Below are 16,353 nucleotides of genomic sequence, written 5' to 3'. Positions count from 1 at the left end.
ACAACAGATTCCAGAAATCAAAGTGGTTGTGATTCTTGCTTGCAGAGAAAGACTTAGGAAGCTAATTAGGGGGCAGAGCCTTCACCACCAGCAGTTCTAACAGGCTCAACTGGCAGGTGCTCTGCAGGAAGGATCACAGGGCTGCCTTACCTGGAGAAGTGGAGAGGAGTGATCAGCTGCCAGAAGACCTATGAGTGGCTGCGCTACATAAAAAGGAGAGCCTCAGCTTGCCTGAAGTCATCATGCATGCATGGCTATACTCATCCTGGGATTCTCAAATTTTTTCAACTTTGGTCTTCATAAAAATGGGAAGCAACAATTGAATACATTTTAAAAGTAGAAAGCCCTTGTACTATGGGTAATGGTTCAGTTTTCCAAATAAAATGATACTATTGCTCAGATTTCCAGAGAAAGTCAACAAATGTATTCCTCCTCTGTCCCTCTAATAATGGTACTGAAAAATAGTGAAACATCAGAGGGGAAAGGAAACTAATATATTAGTATACATATACTAGTATTACATTAGTAATATATACTAATGTACTAATATAAGAAGTCTATGCGGATTTTTTTTAAGTCTTTTTAACAAATATTTTTTGTAATACCAACAAATCCTTGCAAGTTTGACCAACCATATGGCCCTAGTGCAGGACTATGAAATGAGCATAACCTGAGACTAGTTTGGGAGAATTTGAAACATCTGCTACTACTTTTACCTTAATTCTTAATTCCAATTGAAGTTTCATTGCATACCGCAGCAAAAAGGAAAATTAGATACTAGTTCTGAATTGGTTTGAAAGAAGTTTAAAAACAGCAAAAAGAAATGGCACACTGGGTAAGGGAGTCTAGGAACTGCCCCATAAATACAACCAAGTTCCTTAAAGTAGCTCTAATGAACATTTATACCTTAAAAAACTTAGATGGTAAAATCATAGCATGAGTTGCTTGGATATATTAACTAAAGAATAGATGTACTGAAAACCTGATAATATTTCTGACAAAGTATTTCATATTTTATTCCTAAATATGAGCAACCACAAATATCAGAAACAACTGTAAAGATCGAGCATGATTAGCTGCAGTCAGCTATATTATATATATTCTGTTGAAACACAGTCTTGCAAGAAGATTCTATCAATGAGCATTTTATTTGCATGTATTACTACATTCTGAGTGTCAGTTTTATCATCCATAAAATCACCAGCGGTAACAAATCTTAAGTTTCAATTTTAAAAAATCTCATTCTCTGATTGTGATTGCTTTTGGAAACTCCATTCCCACTAACCTTTATTTCATGGGTTATGAGTAAAGTAAGAGATGACCTGACCACTGGTTCTTCTGGGCAGCCGGGTCTAAACCAAGGGCCACAGCCCTCTTCCTGAAACTACTCTATCACTTCTCTGCCTTTAGTTCCTTATGCCAACTGTTCCCACTTTGGAACTGGCCTCCAATCATCTTGGCTAGTCATAGATGAAAAACGAACCAGAGAGGGCAGGTGACTTGCCTGCAGTTCCTGAGCTACATTATGACAAAGCCAGGGCTAGAATCCATAACCAGTGAGATGTTACTGTACCTCAAAAATATAAATATGGACATGATAATAAATGTTAATGCCTAAAATGACTAGCTTAGCAATTGCATGGCAGACTCAGTCAACCACATTTTGATAATCATTGCCTAAAGTCTTTGGTCATGAATTTGAGCAAACTGGGGAGATAGTGGAGGACAGAGGAGCCTGAGGTGCCACAGTCCGTGGGGTCGCAGAGTCAGACATGACTTAGCGACTGAACAACAAGGCCTTTGAAGTCAAAGAAAGCACTTGGGCTAAGGAGGACAGAGGCAGAATACTTTGGATGATACTGGAAGAATAAATAGAAGGTTGGTGGAAAGTGATTAAGATTTCCTAGACCAAGGAAAATCAATTCAAGGAGCTAAAGTATAGAGAGATGATATTAAGTTGGTGCAAACTTAATTGTGGTTTCGGACTGTGAATTTTAAATCATTATAAGCTCAAACAGCTCAGAACCATTATAATCAACACATTGTGCCAACAAGAAATAATTTATTCCTGTAGCATAAAAATCCATGCTTCAGGATTTGACAAACTCTTGGAAAGCGTTTTCTGCCTCCTCCTGGTTGTGGAAGCATTTTCCCTGCAAAAAGTTGTTGAGATGCTTAAAGAAGTGGTTGGTGAGAGGTCAGGTGAATATGATGAGATGAGGCAAAACTTTGTAGCCCAATTCGTTCAACTTCGGAAGTGCTGGTTGTGCGATGTGCAGTCAAGCATTGTTATGCAGAAGAATTGGGCCCTTTCTGTTGAGCAATGCCTGCTGCAGGTGTTGCAGTTTTTGATGCATCTCACCGATTTGCTGAGCATACTATTCAGATGAAATGGTTTCTCTGGGATTCAGAAAGCTGTAGTGGATCAGACTGGCAGCAGACCACCTTTTTTTGGTGCAAGTTTGGCTTTGTGAAGTGCTTTTAAGCTTCTTCTCAGTCCAACCACTTAGCTGGTCATCACCAGTTGTCATATAAAATCCACTTTTTCTCGCACATCACAGTACAATTGAGAAATGGTTTGTTGTTGTTGCATAGAATAAGAGAAGACAATACTTTAAAACGAAATTTTTGATTTGTGGTCAGCTCATGAGGCACCCACTTATTGAGTTTTTTCACCTTTCCAATTTGCTGCCAGGGCCAAATGCCAAACCATAGAAGGGCTGACACTGAGTTCTTCAGTAACTTCTCATGTAGTTGTAAGAGGATCAGCTTCGATGATCCTCTCAACTGGTCGCTGTCAACTTCCAATGTTCAGCCACTGCGCTCCTCATCTTCAAGGCTCTGGTCTCCTCTGCAAAATTTCTTGAACCATCACTGCACTGTACATTAGTTAGCAGTTCCTGGGCCAAATGCATTGTTGATGGTGCAAGTTGTCTCTGCTGTTTTACAACTCATTTTCAACTTGAATAAAAGAATTGCTCCAATTTGCTTTTTTGTCTAATTAACATCATTTCCCTAGTTTAAAATAAACAGCAAGTAATAAGTCATTATCAAAAAAACAGAAAGCAAAAAATGTGCATTAAAATGATGTATAACATAACCATATTTAAGAATGTATTGCAATATCAAACAGCAAATTTCAAAAATGCAAAACCACAATTACTTTTGCACCAAGCCAATAAAATCTGGATTAGAATTAACTGCAACTTAAGTGAATGTAATGCCAAATAATTAGGCGATAAGAATAATTCATTATAAGAATTCAGAAAAGTGATGGGTTGTGCCTGGATAAAGAATAATAAGCCTTACTCCTATAAACCACTGACTAAATTTTGACACTTCTGACCTATTAAAACACTAAAATAGTTCAGGCTTGCTGTTACTGTTGTAAGGAAGATTGCTTGGCAAGATTCAAAGAAACTAGTGGAATGTGAATTTTATGAAATCATAATCATTTTCACATGAAAACCACTCAGAATGCAGAAATGCAAATAGATATCTTGAAAAACTGAGGGCAAAAAGAGGGTTAAAAGATAAGGCTGTGTGATTCTATATGCAAGAATATTTCATTTTGAGAAAGCAATATATAGAAGTAATTGGCCCTCACCATTTATCCTCAGCAAGGAATAAATGGCTTCTGTTTCTAGTGAATGCGATTTCCTTTAAAATTTTTAATTGGGAGCAATGGAAGAAGCACAGGAGCCAGAACCAAGAGAAAATACTCAGTTTTTCTGAGGGGTATGACAAAAATTTGTCCTTATTTTTATACCATGGAACTCAGATGCCTTATTCATTGTAATAAAGCCTGGATAATATTAAAATAATAAACATGATAAAATACACAAAAAATCAGACTAATTAAAATAAATTAAGAATAAGAAATACGTTTATATGGAAAAAATGATAAACAAGTATCCTGAGTTTCTCAATTATAAAAAGAACAATACCAATCTGAAAGGTTGTCATGATGACTAAAATAACATACATAAAATTACTAACGGAGTGTCTGGTACACAAACAGTGCTTTGCAAATGGTAATTATTATCATCATAACCAGGATGAAGAATAACTTAATGAGAGCTTTCAAATTGGACTGATCCCTACCTCCTCCATGCTTCAATTTCATTCTGAGCACACAAATGTGATCACTGTTAGCCAGCTAGGTAGCTTTGGAGAAGATCATTGAGTAGATCACACAAGAAAATAAGAAAACCAAAAATAGTATTTGGAAACGAAGGTGAGGGAAAAGAGCTACCTGAGTAGGCAATGGCTAGCAAAAACATACTATGATGTTATTTATAAGCAGCATTCATAAGGCAAGGGCTCGCTCATAGTACAGACACAAAGATAAGTCAAAGAAAATCAAGGCAATTTAGAAACCTTAAAAATTAAACTGCTGAGACATAAGCCCTAATGAAAAGTTAAAAGTTCTTCCAAAGGAACCTGTCAGACTCTGCTGGATCCATCTTTATCTAATTTGAAAATGATTCAAGACTCATCATCTTTTCACTTACTTTAAGTATACTTACTTTCATCTCAGTTTATTTCCAAGAGAATCTGGATTTATTTTTCTCGGTTTTATGAAGCACTTAACTCCTTTCTACTCTCAGTATGAAATTTATTTTTTAAGAATTTCACTTTTTTTCCATTAAAGTCAAGGACTTTTCCCTTACTCTTGTAATCCTAGAACTCAAAGCTGACAAAATAAGAAAACTATTTTAACTCTGGGAGCATATTCTTAAGCAGGACATTTAAGGCTACACAGAGGAAAGATTAAAGTATAAAGAAGGTTCCATGGGGGATGAAAAAGAAATCCTTGTGCAATTTAAAGGCTAAATGCTGAGAGGAAGCAAAGATCCTGAAGGGTAGTGGATAAAAATGTAATTACTATGGCTTTTCCTCTCTCCCCATTAATGGAAATGCTGTGTATGACTGAGAAATCTCTTAGGAAATATTCTGGAAGTTGCCAGGTGGATTATTAACAGATTTATCTGTCCATTCCAAAGTTTGTGATTTGCTTCTTTTCAAATATTCCAAGAACCCAACTGAGAAAACTTCTATTTCTCAGAAAAACAATAAATAAGAGTTTGGATTTTATTGCCTTGGCCCACTCTCCTGATATTGTTCTTTCCTTCTTTAAAAACAGTCCAAATGTATCCCTTCCCAAACTACATATTGATTTTAGCAGTAAAATAAAAGAACTCATCTTGAATCTTCCCACATAAGGACTTATAAAAATAAGCCAAGAGGACAGTGACCTGAAACCAGACAAATCCAAGTCTCCAATCCCCATCCCAGTTTCTCCATCCCTATAAGCACCCTTAAGGCTCAAAAAGAAAAATTAATGCCCAAACAGCCTTGGAGCCACAGAGACATGGAAAAATTTTCTATTCTGATCATATGAGGCATCAGAAAATATATTGTTAAAATCTTCACTGGATCATTCATTTAGAAAGGGTTCTAACCCTTTAAAATCTAACTAATATCAGCTAGAGGATGTCAGGGATCTTGAGCCACATTCACAGTGGCTTCTTTGTCGCGTAAGCAAAGAAGTTGTGTTATTTTGGTTGCCTGGAAATTCTTATCTGTTCCGCTGATCTGCAAAAATCTTGGATCCCTATTAAAGGCTGTGGATCTCCACATAAATGATATCTCTGTTACAGAGAAAGAAGGGGCTGCTGCACTTGGTAGAATGTCTTCGGCTTTGAATCAGATGCTCCAAGTTTGGTTTCAGCTTAGGCTTCCTGCGTGCCCAATGCTGAATGAACTTCATGCTTAAAGCAAGGGGAGAAAAGTCTCGATCCCAGGAGCATACCAGATCTCTCAGATAAAGAAGTAGAAGCAGGCTTCAGTTGGACGAAAGTTGGTCCCCTCTGTTAGCACCAATCTCTCATTTAGTTCTTCATAGACTAAATTACAGCTTCTCTTCAGAGAAGAGGACCTGGATATTGAGAAGGAATTAAAGTAGATATTGAAGTAGAAATTCCAAGGCCAGATATCCACAAAGTCAGGCAAAGCAGCATCTGAGGCCAGTACCAGAAAGTGGTGGAATTCAATGGGCAGCAATTCTGGGGTATTTGAGCTTCCCTTGAACCTGCCTATCCTCATGGCCCAACCTGTACCCCAATCATGGGCACCACCTCCTCGATCCACAGCAAGTTCAATGGGGCTGAGGCTCGAGTTTGTCGGTGGTGAATCCGACGTAGCCGCAGCAGGTACAGGATGATGGCCAGCAGCACCACCAGGATACAGGCGAAGAAGAGATAGTGGTTGTAGACGAAGGAGAGACGGAACCAGCTACCATGGGCCTGTCGGACACCTTCCTGCCGTAGATCCCTAAATGAGAAGTTGAAGGTGGAAAGAATTGTTAAGTTTCAGAGAGAAATATTTATGCCTATTTAAAAAGTCCAGTGGTTTTATCCCATTTATTCCATCCATGCAAACATGCTATAACACCAGCTCCACAGAGCAAGCAAAGCTGAAACATGTCCCCAGGCCCAGACTCCTCCTGTATCTTCCTTTCCCTGGCCTAGAGGGAGCCTCTGAAAGTGAGAGTTAAGTCGCTCAGTCGTGTCCGACTCTTTGCAACCCCTTGGACTGAAGCCCACTAGGCTCCTCCATCCATGGGATTCTCCAGGCAAGAATACTGGAGTGGGTTGCCATTTCCTTCTCCAAGAGGGAGCCTCTACCCCTTCTAAAATCTGGAGACAAAATGAGAAGCCAAAAAAGTGAATAGTGAGACAAGACTGGTCATCTGTAAAATGTCTTAACAGTGACCCCATATCACCTCAGCCTACACAGTTTGTAAATGTGGTACTAATGAGAATAGGGTGGCCCCTGAACCTAATCAAGAAATCAGAGTATATCTAAGTATTTAAAAAAAAGTTGCTATGCTTCCTGAGAGTTTAGGATATATCCAGAGAAAGATGTCACTTAACCAATTGTAATCTGAAGAAAAAATAGAGACATGTAAACCTAAATGCAGTGGGTCATCTATCTAAAAGAGAAGCTCTCCTCTTGTAGTCCAAATACCCAATACATTTTCATTCTGTTTGACCTGCAGAGTTTTTTAAGAAATGTGAATCTCCAAACAGAAAGACTACATATAAAATGTGGACTTCTGGCTTCTCTTGACCAAGGAGAGCTGGGAGATGCTGGGACAGCACTTCTGCATGACAGTTATCAGCCTTTTGTTTGGGGCACATGCTCTCCAGTTCCCCACTTCTCTCACTCACCTGGCTTGTGACAGTATTGAGTTTAAAGAAACAGGCACCAAAGATTAAGAGTTCATCTGAAATAGTCCAGAAAAGAAAGCACCTAAAAATGATCCCAAATATCTTATGGTACATAAGAGCAAGACATCCCCGAAATGCATCTCATGTCCTTTGTTCTGGCCCACCCAAAAGCCATCCAAGTCAATGACAAGATCTCGAGAGTGACTCTAGCCGCCAGGGAAGACTGCTGTATAGGAAGAAGCATATACTGGTTCTGCAGTCAGATGTGAGGAGATGAAACCAGTCAACCCGAAAGGAAGTCAGTCCTGAATATTCACTGGAAGGACTGATACTGAAGCTGCGGTACTTTGGCCACCCGATGTGAAGAGCCAACTCATTGGAAAAGACCCTGATGCTGGGAAATAAGAGAAGGCAGAAGAGGATGACAGAGGACAAGATGGTTGGATGGCATTGCCGACTCAATGGACATGAGTTTCAGCAAGTTCTGGGAGATGGTGAAAGACAGAAAAGTCTGGCGTACTGCAGTCCATGGGGTCACAAATAGTCGGACATGACTGAATGAACGACGAGTCAGATATAGTTTCAGAGTAACTTTAGTTCATCAGTCAGTATTTTAGAAGTTGTTTGTAAGAGCTCAATTATAAAGACTGATTTGTTGTAGATAAATAAAATTGAATTCCTGGGAATTCCCTGGCAGTACAGTGGTTAGGACTTGGCGCTTTCACTGCCGAGGGCAGGGCGTGGGTTGGATCCCTGGTTACTAAGATCCCACAAGTCATGCAGCAAGGCAGGGGAAAAAGTAAAAAATTACTGAATTCCTGACATTACAAAGAAGAACACACTCCAGACCAATAATTCTCAAGACTTCCTTCTGTTTCAACATATGTGGTAAGTAACAGCAGTTTCACATGGCAGTAATAAGGGGAATTTGGATGTTTTTTGTTTCTCTTTTTGAGGGAGCGGTCACTTAAGAAACCTATTTTGAGGCACCAACTACCATCCTCTAAGCTCAAGATGCTTGGTCAGTCCACTTACCTGAGTGGTAAGAAGCGTGTTTTATACAGAATGGCTCCCAGCGTCCACTGAACCTCTCGGTCATAGACCAGCTGTGCTGTCTGCAGATTTGGATAGTCATAGGGAAAGTGGAATCCTTCATGAAGAACTTGGTACATCCAAGCCGACTTAAAACACTGATATCTGTGTGAAAAAAATAATTTTTTAAAGGAAGAAAAAGAAAAAAAAAACTAATGCTCTATGCATATTCTCACTGAAGTGTCAAAAAGACCCCTCTCTCCCCATTTTACCTTCCTCACCTCTAGATGGAGCCAAATCTGAGCCTACCTTATCTTCAAGTTGACTGCAAAAGTGAGGCACACCTTCAAGCAATGCAACAATGCTACTGTGACTGTTTTTCTTTCCCTAACAACCTTTACCTTCAGAGAGCATGCTGAAATATCTACAAATGTAATTATATGACATTTGGGATTTGTTTCAAAAGAACCAATTTGTGGGGTAGGAAAATAGATGAAATAAGAAGCGCTGGGAGTTGACAGCTGATAGGAGAGAAGCTGGGTAATAGGTACTCAGGAGTTCATTATACTGTTCTATTTTTATTTATGTTTAAAATTTTTAACTAAAACGTTTACAAAATGGGAGGACTGATGAGCCAAACTGGCAAAATATTGATATTTATTGAAGCTAGGTGACAGTTACATACGTGTTTCTGTTACTGTTCTACTTTTCTGCATGTTTAACATTTTAATAAAAATGTAAAAATAAAAAGACCACCACTTTTGATTTCAAACCACTTGGAGAGAATACTTTTCGGTAAACCACCAGTTTGTTTCCCTTGGCTTCACTAAAGTAAGTTCACTATTTTGGCCTCTACCCTTCAGAAAATCAAATCTAAAGAATAACCAAATTCTCTTTCAATGTAAATCCAATCTGTACTATCACTCACTCTCTCTCATTCATTGTTCATACATTTTAAGGCCACACCTAAAGAAGAAAAGGAAGTTACTTACTTGAGTCGATGCTCATCTGCATGTGATGAAAAGAGGCCATTCTTGAATCTCTGAGTGAGTACTGACCAAGCCATGCCACAGTAATCCTGGAACAAACACAGAGAAATGATGCAACATGAAATGGGAGGTAAACTGTAATTCCCCTACAGTCAGTTTTCCATTTCCAAAGTTACTTGTGGGTTATTAGTTGACAGGAAAACAGAAATGGTATATTCAGTCATTTAACACTGTGCCAGGTCCTGGGCAAGGCAAGTCCTTGAACTCAGGCCACTAGGTGACTTGAGTGGCCTAGGAATACTCCTTTTCATTCCTATTGCCTCCATGTCCATATAAAGTCAGCCTGACATGGCTCCTGAGCCTCTGAGGCTTTAAGAGATGGGTATGGTTAGGACGGGGAGTAGCAACATCAAAAGCCAAAGACAGCTTCATTCTACCCTATGTAGGACTGACATGAACAAATCAAACAGATGGAACAGAATGGTCAAAAATCTATCATTGGCCTGTCTCCTTGTTGTAATTCTCACCAAAGGAATCATTCCTTTTGGTTTGTTCAATAAACTATTATTTCCTGAATGTCTACTTTGTGCCAGGTGGCTCTAGCAGTGAATAAAACAAAAATTTCTACTTGTATGAAGCTTACCTTCCAGTGGTGGGGAGGCAGACAATAACCAAATATACATGCATACATACATACATACATATACACACATACATACAAAGAGTGTGTTAGATAACATAAGTGCTCATGGGAAAGATAATAAAGCAGGAAAGGGAAAAGAGTAATATTGGGGAGGGCTGCAATTCTGCATAGGATGGCCAAGGAAGATGTCACTGGGAAGATAACAGTTGAGTCAAGGTTAAAAAAAAGAACAAAATCATCTTTTCTCTGAGAAAGAGAACATATTAAGGCACTTGCAGTTTGGGCAAGTAATAACTTGAGTCCTGTGGAGTTCAAGGGAACAGGATTTGAAGAAATTTTAAAATGAGAGAAAGATTCAGGCCATGGACAGTTAGGGAACGTTGGAAAGGAAAGGAAATATGACAGTATTCCTGGAGGCTGGAGAGGAAAGGGCAAATACAAACCAGGCTTTCCTCAAAATTTCTTAGGGACTACCTTTAGGGAACAGAACAGTACATATACTACATATATTATTTCTTCTGAAAGCCCTTATACTAAGAGAAATTGAAGAAGACAGAGGGAGAGAATAAAAAATATGAAAGGACAGATCTCCCCACAAGTTTTTCTGCTAAAAGAGAAAAATATACAAAAATGAAAGAGATGAGTCCAAATTGAACAGGAACTGTGGAATGCTAGCTAAACTTTTACCTGTCCATACTGGCCTCTTAAAAGCTCAAGGTAAGAAAATGAAAATGGACTTGCCCACCTGTGTGACATCATTTCCAAAAGCATTTACACCTGGGAACACCCAGTAAGGGGAAAATATCTGGAGATGACACTTTGTCCATAAACATTAGACAAGACTATTGGCAAGCTGGAGGAAAAACCATTAGCCACCACGACAGTATTAGCTCTGGGTGATAATTTTGGTAACTGGACACCAATGGAGACCTAAGATTAATTAATTAGCAGGCAGTAGAGCATAGCAGGTTACTTCTCTAAGTTTACCTCCTCATCTGTAAAATGACAGCTCCCAGGGCTCCTGCCAAGAAGCCAGTGAGATCACGCATGCAAAGCCGTTTGCACAACGTCTGGTACAAAGTTAGGCATCCATAAATGGCTGCTGCCAGCATGAGTCATTTTTATGGTTAATAATGTACCTGAGCAGCCTTGGCAAATGTTGGCCCATGGTAGCGGCCACCAATGCGCAACACATCCTCTGTACAGTAAAAGAACTCGGAGAAACCATAGAACTCGCTGTTGTTGAAGTCAATGGGCGACTGGTAGATGCCATTCAGTGAGGCCTGGCTGGTGTTGGAGCGAGCCAGCAGGGGGCTCAGCATGGCCCCACAAGCCGCCCAGTCCCCTCGTCCTCGGACATGCAGGACCTGACTGTTCCTTTCCACCACATCTGTGAGTCCCACAGGCAGGCAGGGATCCAGAAAAGGATTGTCGGGACTCAGACCTGTCTTGTGGCCCAGCAGCCTGTCACAATGACAAAAACAAACAAATCACATCACTACTGCACCCAGCTTCCTCAAAGATGCTTCCTAGACGTCTTGTTATTCTTCTACATGACAGCCCTAAATACAAGGATGTGCATTACCACTTAGTTGCATCACATGAACTTTTAAATTATGCAAATTCAATTTAGAAAAAGAAAGAGAAATATGGCAGTGATTTTGTTCAGTCTTTTAGTCAACACACATATTTCCCAGTATATAGTGAAACTGGAGATGTAAATCTGCTATTCTCCATCTGGTCTTCATTACCACTTGCCTCTTAAAAGTAAAAAGATTTCACTGCTGATCACAGTTCTAATGTTTTGAGAGACAGCTGGGAGGAGGTGAAATGAGAAGGGCTGAGGACAGTCCATGGCAGTGGTGCAGTGGCGATGGATGGCAACAGTGACCGAGGACATGCCCAGCTCTGAGGGGGAAGGAGGGCCAAGTTTTGATTCCCACCATGGCCATCACACAGCTCTGATTATTTCAAGTCTGTACTTGTCTAGCAATAAGAGATTAATATGCAGATCTGGCCAAAGGTGGAAATTAAGTGCAGACCAAATACAACTGTAGTTTGCCAAATACAATGAACTATTCATCAATTCCTAAGACAACTGTGGACGAAGATGCACACACGAGTGTAAAGGCTGAAGGACGGAATGGGAATGTGGCAACACAGCAAAAGGCTTTGGAACAAGTGGAGCCTGTTTTGAGGATGTGACACCACCTATAAGGAAAGCTCAGAAAATTATCAAAAAGAGAGAAACATTAAGTTTTAACATCGCAGGAAGCACAGGTTTCTCTATAGATTAGAAGCTTCACAAGATGAGTAATCAGTTTTCTGAATTAGGTAACTTAGACACATAATGAGAAAAAACTTACGTGTGAGAAGATGATGCAAGCCTGTTCTGAAGCAGCAGAAAACAGCAGGCAGATATAAAGAAGAAGCAAGACAACAAAGGAAGAAAATGGAAAAGGAAGCACAGTAGCCAGTGGAGAAGGACCAAAGCAAAACTGGTGTGAAACTGTCATAGTAACTGTTCTTCAGATACCACAGCGCTAACGGGAGCCATCTGAGCTCTAGGCCAAGCAACATTTGTATGGAGGCCTGGATACGTACGAATATCTTCAGAACACAAACACACTGCTTGATTTTAATGCATTCATCAATCATCTGAATAACAGACTTCTCCCAAAGCACCCTGAATTCTTAGGAGCTGAGACTCAGAAAAACAAAAAAGACTTGAGACAATATTTTGTCTAACACACTCCCCATATAAGATGATTGCTGTAGAGAAATTATTACAAGTGGGATACACCAGTACCTTTTTAAGCTATTGTTTCCAGCTAAACAAATGGGGGTGAATAGTTTCATGGTGGAAAAGAACTCTGTTCTCTATTATGTTGTCTTTTAATGTGCATGATGATACAAAGAATTTTAAATATTAAAAACCCCACAACTATATGTATACTATGGTTTAAGTACTTCATCTGGCACACAAATGAAGAATCAGTGATCCGTCCAGTGCTGGAGGAAAAAGTGTCTACTCTGGACTTAAATAGAGAATATTTTATGCACGCTATGGAATATTTAAGTCCCACATAAAATGCAACTCCACTGTAATTTGGCAAACAGATTCTGAGCACTTCCATGTGGAAGAAACTTCTAGAAGCTATGTTATACTACACAATTTAAATTAATGACTTAATTGATCTCACTTATCCTGTGATGCCATGTCTGAAGATGGACACAGCAAGAAGTCACCGCAATAAGCCACTGTGCTTTTCTAAGTCCTAATAACAAAAATTAGAAGGCACTCCGATGAACATCAAGTGGGATGACTAATAGACATGCTCCGAGAGACAGTGATGGACAGGGAAGCCTGGCGTGCTGCAGTCCACGGGGTCGCAAAGAGTTGGGCACAACTGAGCGACTGAACGACAACACCAAGCTATCCCACTGGCAGGGGTGGCAAGGAAGGAGGAGGCAAGGACATACCTGTTACTATCTTGGTAGGATGTAACCATCTCTGCCAAATATCTGCAGCCTGACAACACCCTATTTCAGAATCACAGATCCTATGTCAAGCGTACCTGTTCTTGTTAAGAGTTTCATTCAATACAAGATCTTCATAGCGCTGCCGGGCAAAGTTGCCCCCAAAACCCAGAAAGGTCGTGACGTAAACCCTATACACGTGTTCTGTGTGTTGCACATCACAGCCTAGGTTGAACTCAGCCAGCAAGATCTTCGCAGCTTCTTCCTGCAGTATGATGTAAAAGAAATTTTAGTTTTGGTTGATTTCTAGAAAGGTATGACACTGCTAATACACCAGGTTTCACTAGCTATGACTACTCTTTAAGACATTTTGTATTAATAGCATTCTTTCATCTTCATAGTGCTATTTTAAACAAAGACATAAGATGACCCTAACCTTGTCATACGATTAATATAGTCACAAAATTCAGAGCTGGTGACTTTCAGAGTTTAATTATTTCATAGATGATGAAACTTAAGCCCGTATAACTGCCCTACTCAAAAGTTTGCTCATTCCTTACTATCTACAGATAAAAAAGCCAAATCCCCTAGCATGACTCCTAAGACTCCTCATGATCTAACTTTCTTTATCTTATCACTTACCAGCATTCCCTATTACCACAATTAAAAACCCCAAACTACAATAGGCTATTCATCATTCCCTGGACATTCTGGGCTCTTTGCTGTTTTTTCTGTGCTTTTGTGCATACTGTCACCTCCATACAGATGGCCTTCCCTTAACCTCCACTATGCAAAAGGCTACTATCATCCAAGGACCAGGTAAATACCTTACTTTCCATGAAGGCAGCATGGATGGTGCCTATTCAAGCCTTTGTTAATGTGGTTCACCCTGTCGGTGCCCACAATGCTGTGGCTCTCTGTTTAGACCCACGATGCTCAACCAGAGGTGATTTTGCACCCCCAGGGGCAACTGGTAGTGTCTGAAGACACTTTTAATTGTCAAAACTGGGAGATTGGGGGATATAGGGGCATTATGACATCTGATAGAGGCCAGGGATGCTGTGAAACATCATACAATGCACCAGACAACCTTCCAGAACAAAGACTTATTCAGCCCAAAATGCCAATTGTGCCAATGATGAGAAACCCTAGTTTAGATCAAATTACAGAACTGTCGTGGTCCGCCTGTTATCACAGGCGCTCTCCACTGATAGATCACAAGCATTTGGGGCAGTGTAACATGTCTTATGTCTTGCACATATTGGGTGCCGAAAAATGTTTTATATCTTTTTCTTCTGTATGATAAAACTTCTCCCTCAAAATGTATTATTTACATTCTAGTAAGGCAAGGAATAACAGAAGCACAAGAATGGAATCATTTGGTAAATAACATCTAATGAATAAGTATTTATCAAATACTGTACTCTGGGATTTACATTATCATGTTTAATCCTCAGGCAATGCTTCCAGATAAGTAGTATAATAGCTAAAATGTATTAAGCTTTTATTACACGTTGGGCAGCTTGTTAAGTACTTTACACAAGTGGTATTATTTCATACTCACAACTTTATGAAATAGATACTATTATTATTCTCTTTTTACACATGAGGAAACTGAGGCTCAGAGAGGTAACTGACCCAAGATAACATAAGCTAGCAATGATCTGAAGCAATGGACTCAGGACAGTTGGTCTAAGTCAGAACATAGTGCCCTTCCTTCTCAAAGATGGGTATTCCTACCAACTGAATTTCCCCAAAAGGTAAAATACCTCTTGTGGAGAAAGGACAGAAGTTGAGGTAGGAACTTCATAAGCAATTTGGAGAGAGGCTCCTCCCATATCCAGTATCCCTACTGTCCTTCTGCGTCCTGTCACCAATTCCTGGGGAGCTTCAGCATCAGCTTCTGAAATAAATGAGGTAAGTTAAAAAGCAGTAAAGGAAAGCAAATTAGGACTGAAATAAATGAGGAAAGTTAAAAAGCAATAAAAGAAGCATGTTAAGTTTTGAAAAAAGAAGGAAAAAAACAAATCAAAATTAGCACTTACATGCTAGTGATTGGTTATGACACAAACCTTCAGCCCTTAGAGCTGTCTTAAGATGACAGTATCACTCACCATCTTCATGGTCGAATCGTCCCAAAACAAAGTTGATTCCAATCCATGCATAAACCCCTAAGTAAGAAACATAAAAGCCCCTGCTTAATTCTCTGTGATAGCATGTGTACACCTCTCCACAGCTGTTCTTTCCCCCTTTTCCTGGAAAAAAAGTGATCATAGTATTTTATTCCACACTCTCAGTGTATGAATTTAAAATTTTTTATCTGGTGATGTGATGTTTTTCCCTATTATTATTATTTGCATTTTCTAAATTTCCTACAATGAATAGGAATTAGTGTGTAAAAATAAATAAAGCTCTGGGCAAGACAGAATTAATTAAGCACACTCACCCTGTCTCCTCACTGAATAAAGTATAAACTCTGGATAGAATGTACAGAGCAGCTGTCTGAGGACTCTGAAAGTAAGTGACAGAAGGCACGCTGGGGCAGACATCAGACTTTAAAGTACCACCAAAACTGCAGCAAGCTTCCCGTTTTCCCCCTTCAGATACTGTCTGGCCTGGACTGAAAACCAGCTTGAAATACAGAACAAGATATGCACAGAAAGAACTAGAAGGCCCTGTTTTGTGGTCCAAGGATCAGAAAGGGGGACTCCAAAGGTTCAGAAGGGAGGGGGAGTTCCCTGCTTTCTAAAAAATTTGGTCCTCTGCTACTCCAGGTAATCCTGCATCAGCATAGGGAGAGACTGGGAGATGCCTATTGCTCTGAGGGGTATGAATCCTTTCTGACCAGAGGAGCTATGGCCTGAAGAGTTGGGGCAAAGTCCTATTGCTCACTTTACTCCCTCTGTCCTCTACCACTTAGCACTGGATACAGATGCAGTCATGGGAAATGCATGGCACACTGGGCAAATTAAAC

General features: G+C 39.8%; 1 protein-coding gene and 1 pseudogene across 2 annotated transcripts in view; one reads left to right on the top strand and one right to left on the bottom strand.

The window, feature by feature from the left end:
• Positions 1 to 2,674: 2,674 nt before the first annotated feature.
• ENTPD7 (ectonucleoside triphosphate diphosphohydrolase 7) overlaps positions 2,675 to 16,353 on the bottom strand; it is a 35,598-nt gene continuing 21,919 nt past the window's right edge. Inside the window, exons 7-13 of one of the 2 annotated variants that reach the window (XM_065923077.1) lie at positions 15,494 to 15,550; positions 15,149 to 15,282; positions 13,478 to 13,644; positions 11,039 to 11,363; positions 9,260 to 9,345; positions 8,271 to 8,432; positions 2,675 to 3,015 (exon numbers count right to left, since the gene is read on the bottom strand). In XM_065923077.1, coding sequence (XP_065779149.1) covers positions 2,958 to 3,015; positions 8,271 to 8,432; positions 9,260 to 9,345; positions 11,039 to 11,363; positions 13,478 to 13,644; positions 15,149 to 15,282; positions 15,494 to 15,550 — 989 coding nt within the window. In that variant the 3' untranslated portion in view covers positions 2,675 to 2,957. Of the gene's footprint in view, positions 3,016 to 4,640; positions 6,337 to 8,270; positions 8,433 to 9,259; positions 9,346 to 11,038; positions 11,364 to 13,477; positions 13,645 to 15,148; positions 15,283 to 15,493; positions 15,551 to 16,353 lie in introns of those variants that run through there. The other variant, XM_065923076.1, reaches the window with a different exon arrangement.
• Positions 11,844 to 12,417, top strand: LOC136158277 (receptor-binding cancer antigen expressed on SiSo cells pseudogene; annotated as a pseudogene).

The sequence above is a fragment of the Muntiacus reevesi genome, chromosome 2 (assembly GCF_963930625.1).
Source record: "Muntiacus reevesi chromosome 2, mMunRee1.1, whole genome shotgun sequence".
In the NCBI taxonomy this organism is placed as follows: Eukaryota; Metazoa; Chordata; class Mammalia; order Artiodactyla; family Cervidae; genus Muntiacus; species Muntiacus reevesi.
Note: the sequence above shows the minus strand (reverse complement) of the source record. Positions and strands in the feature narration are given on the sequence as shown.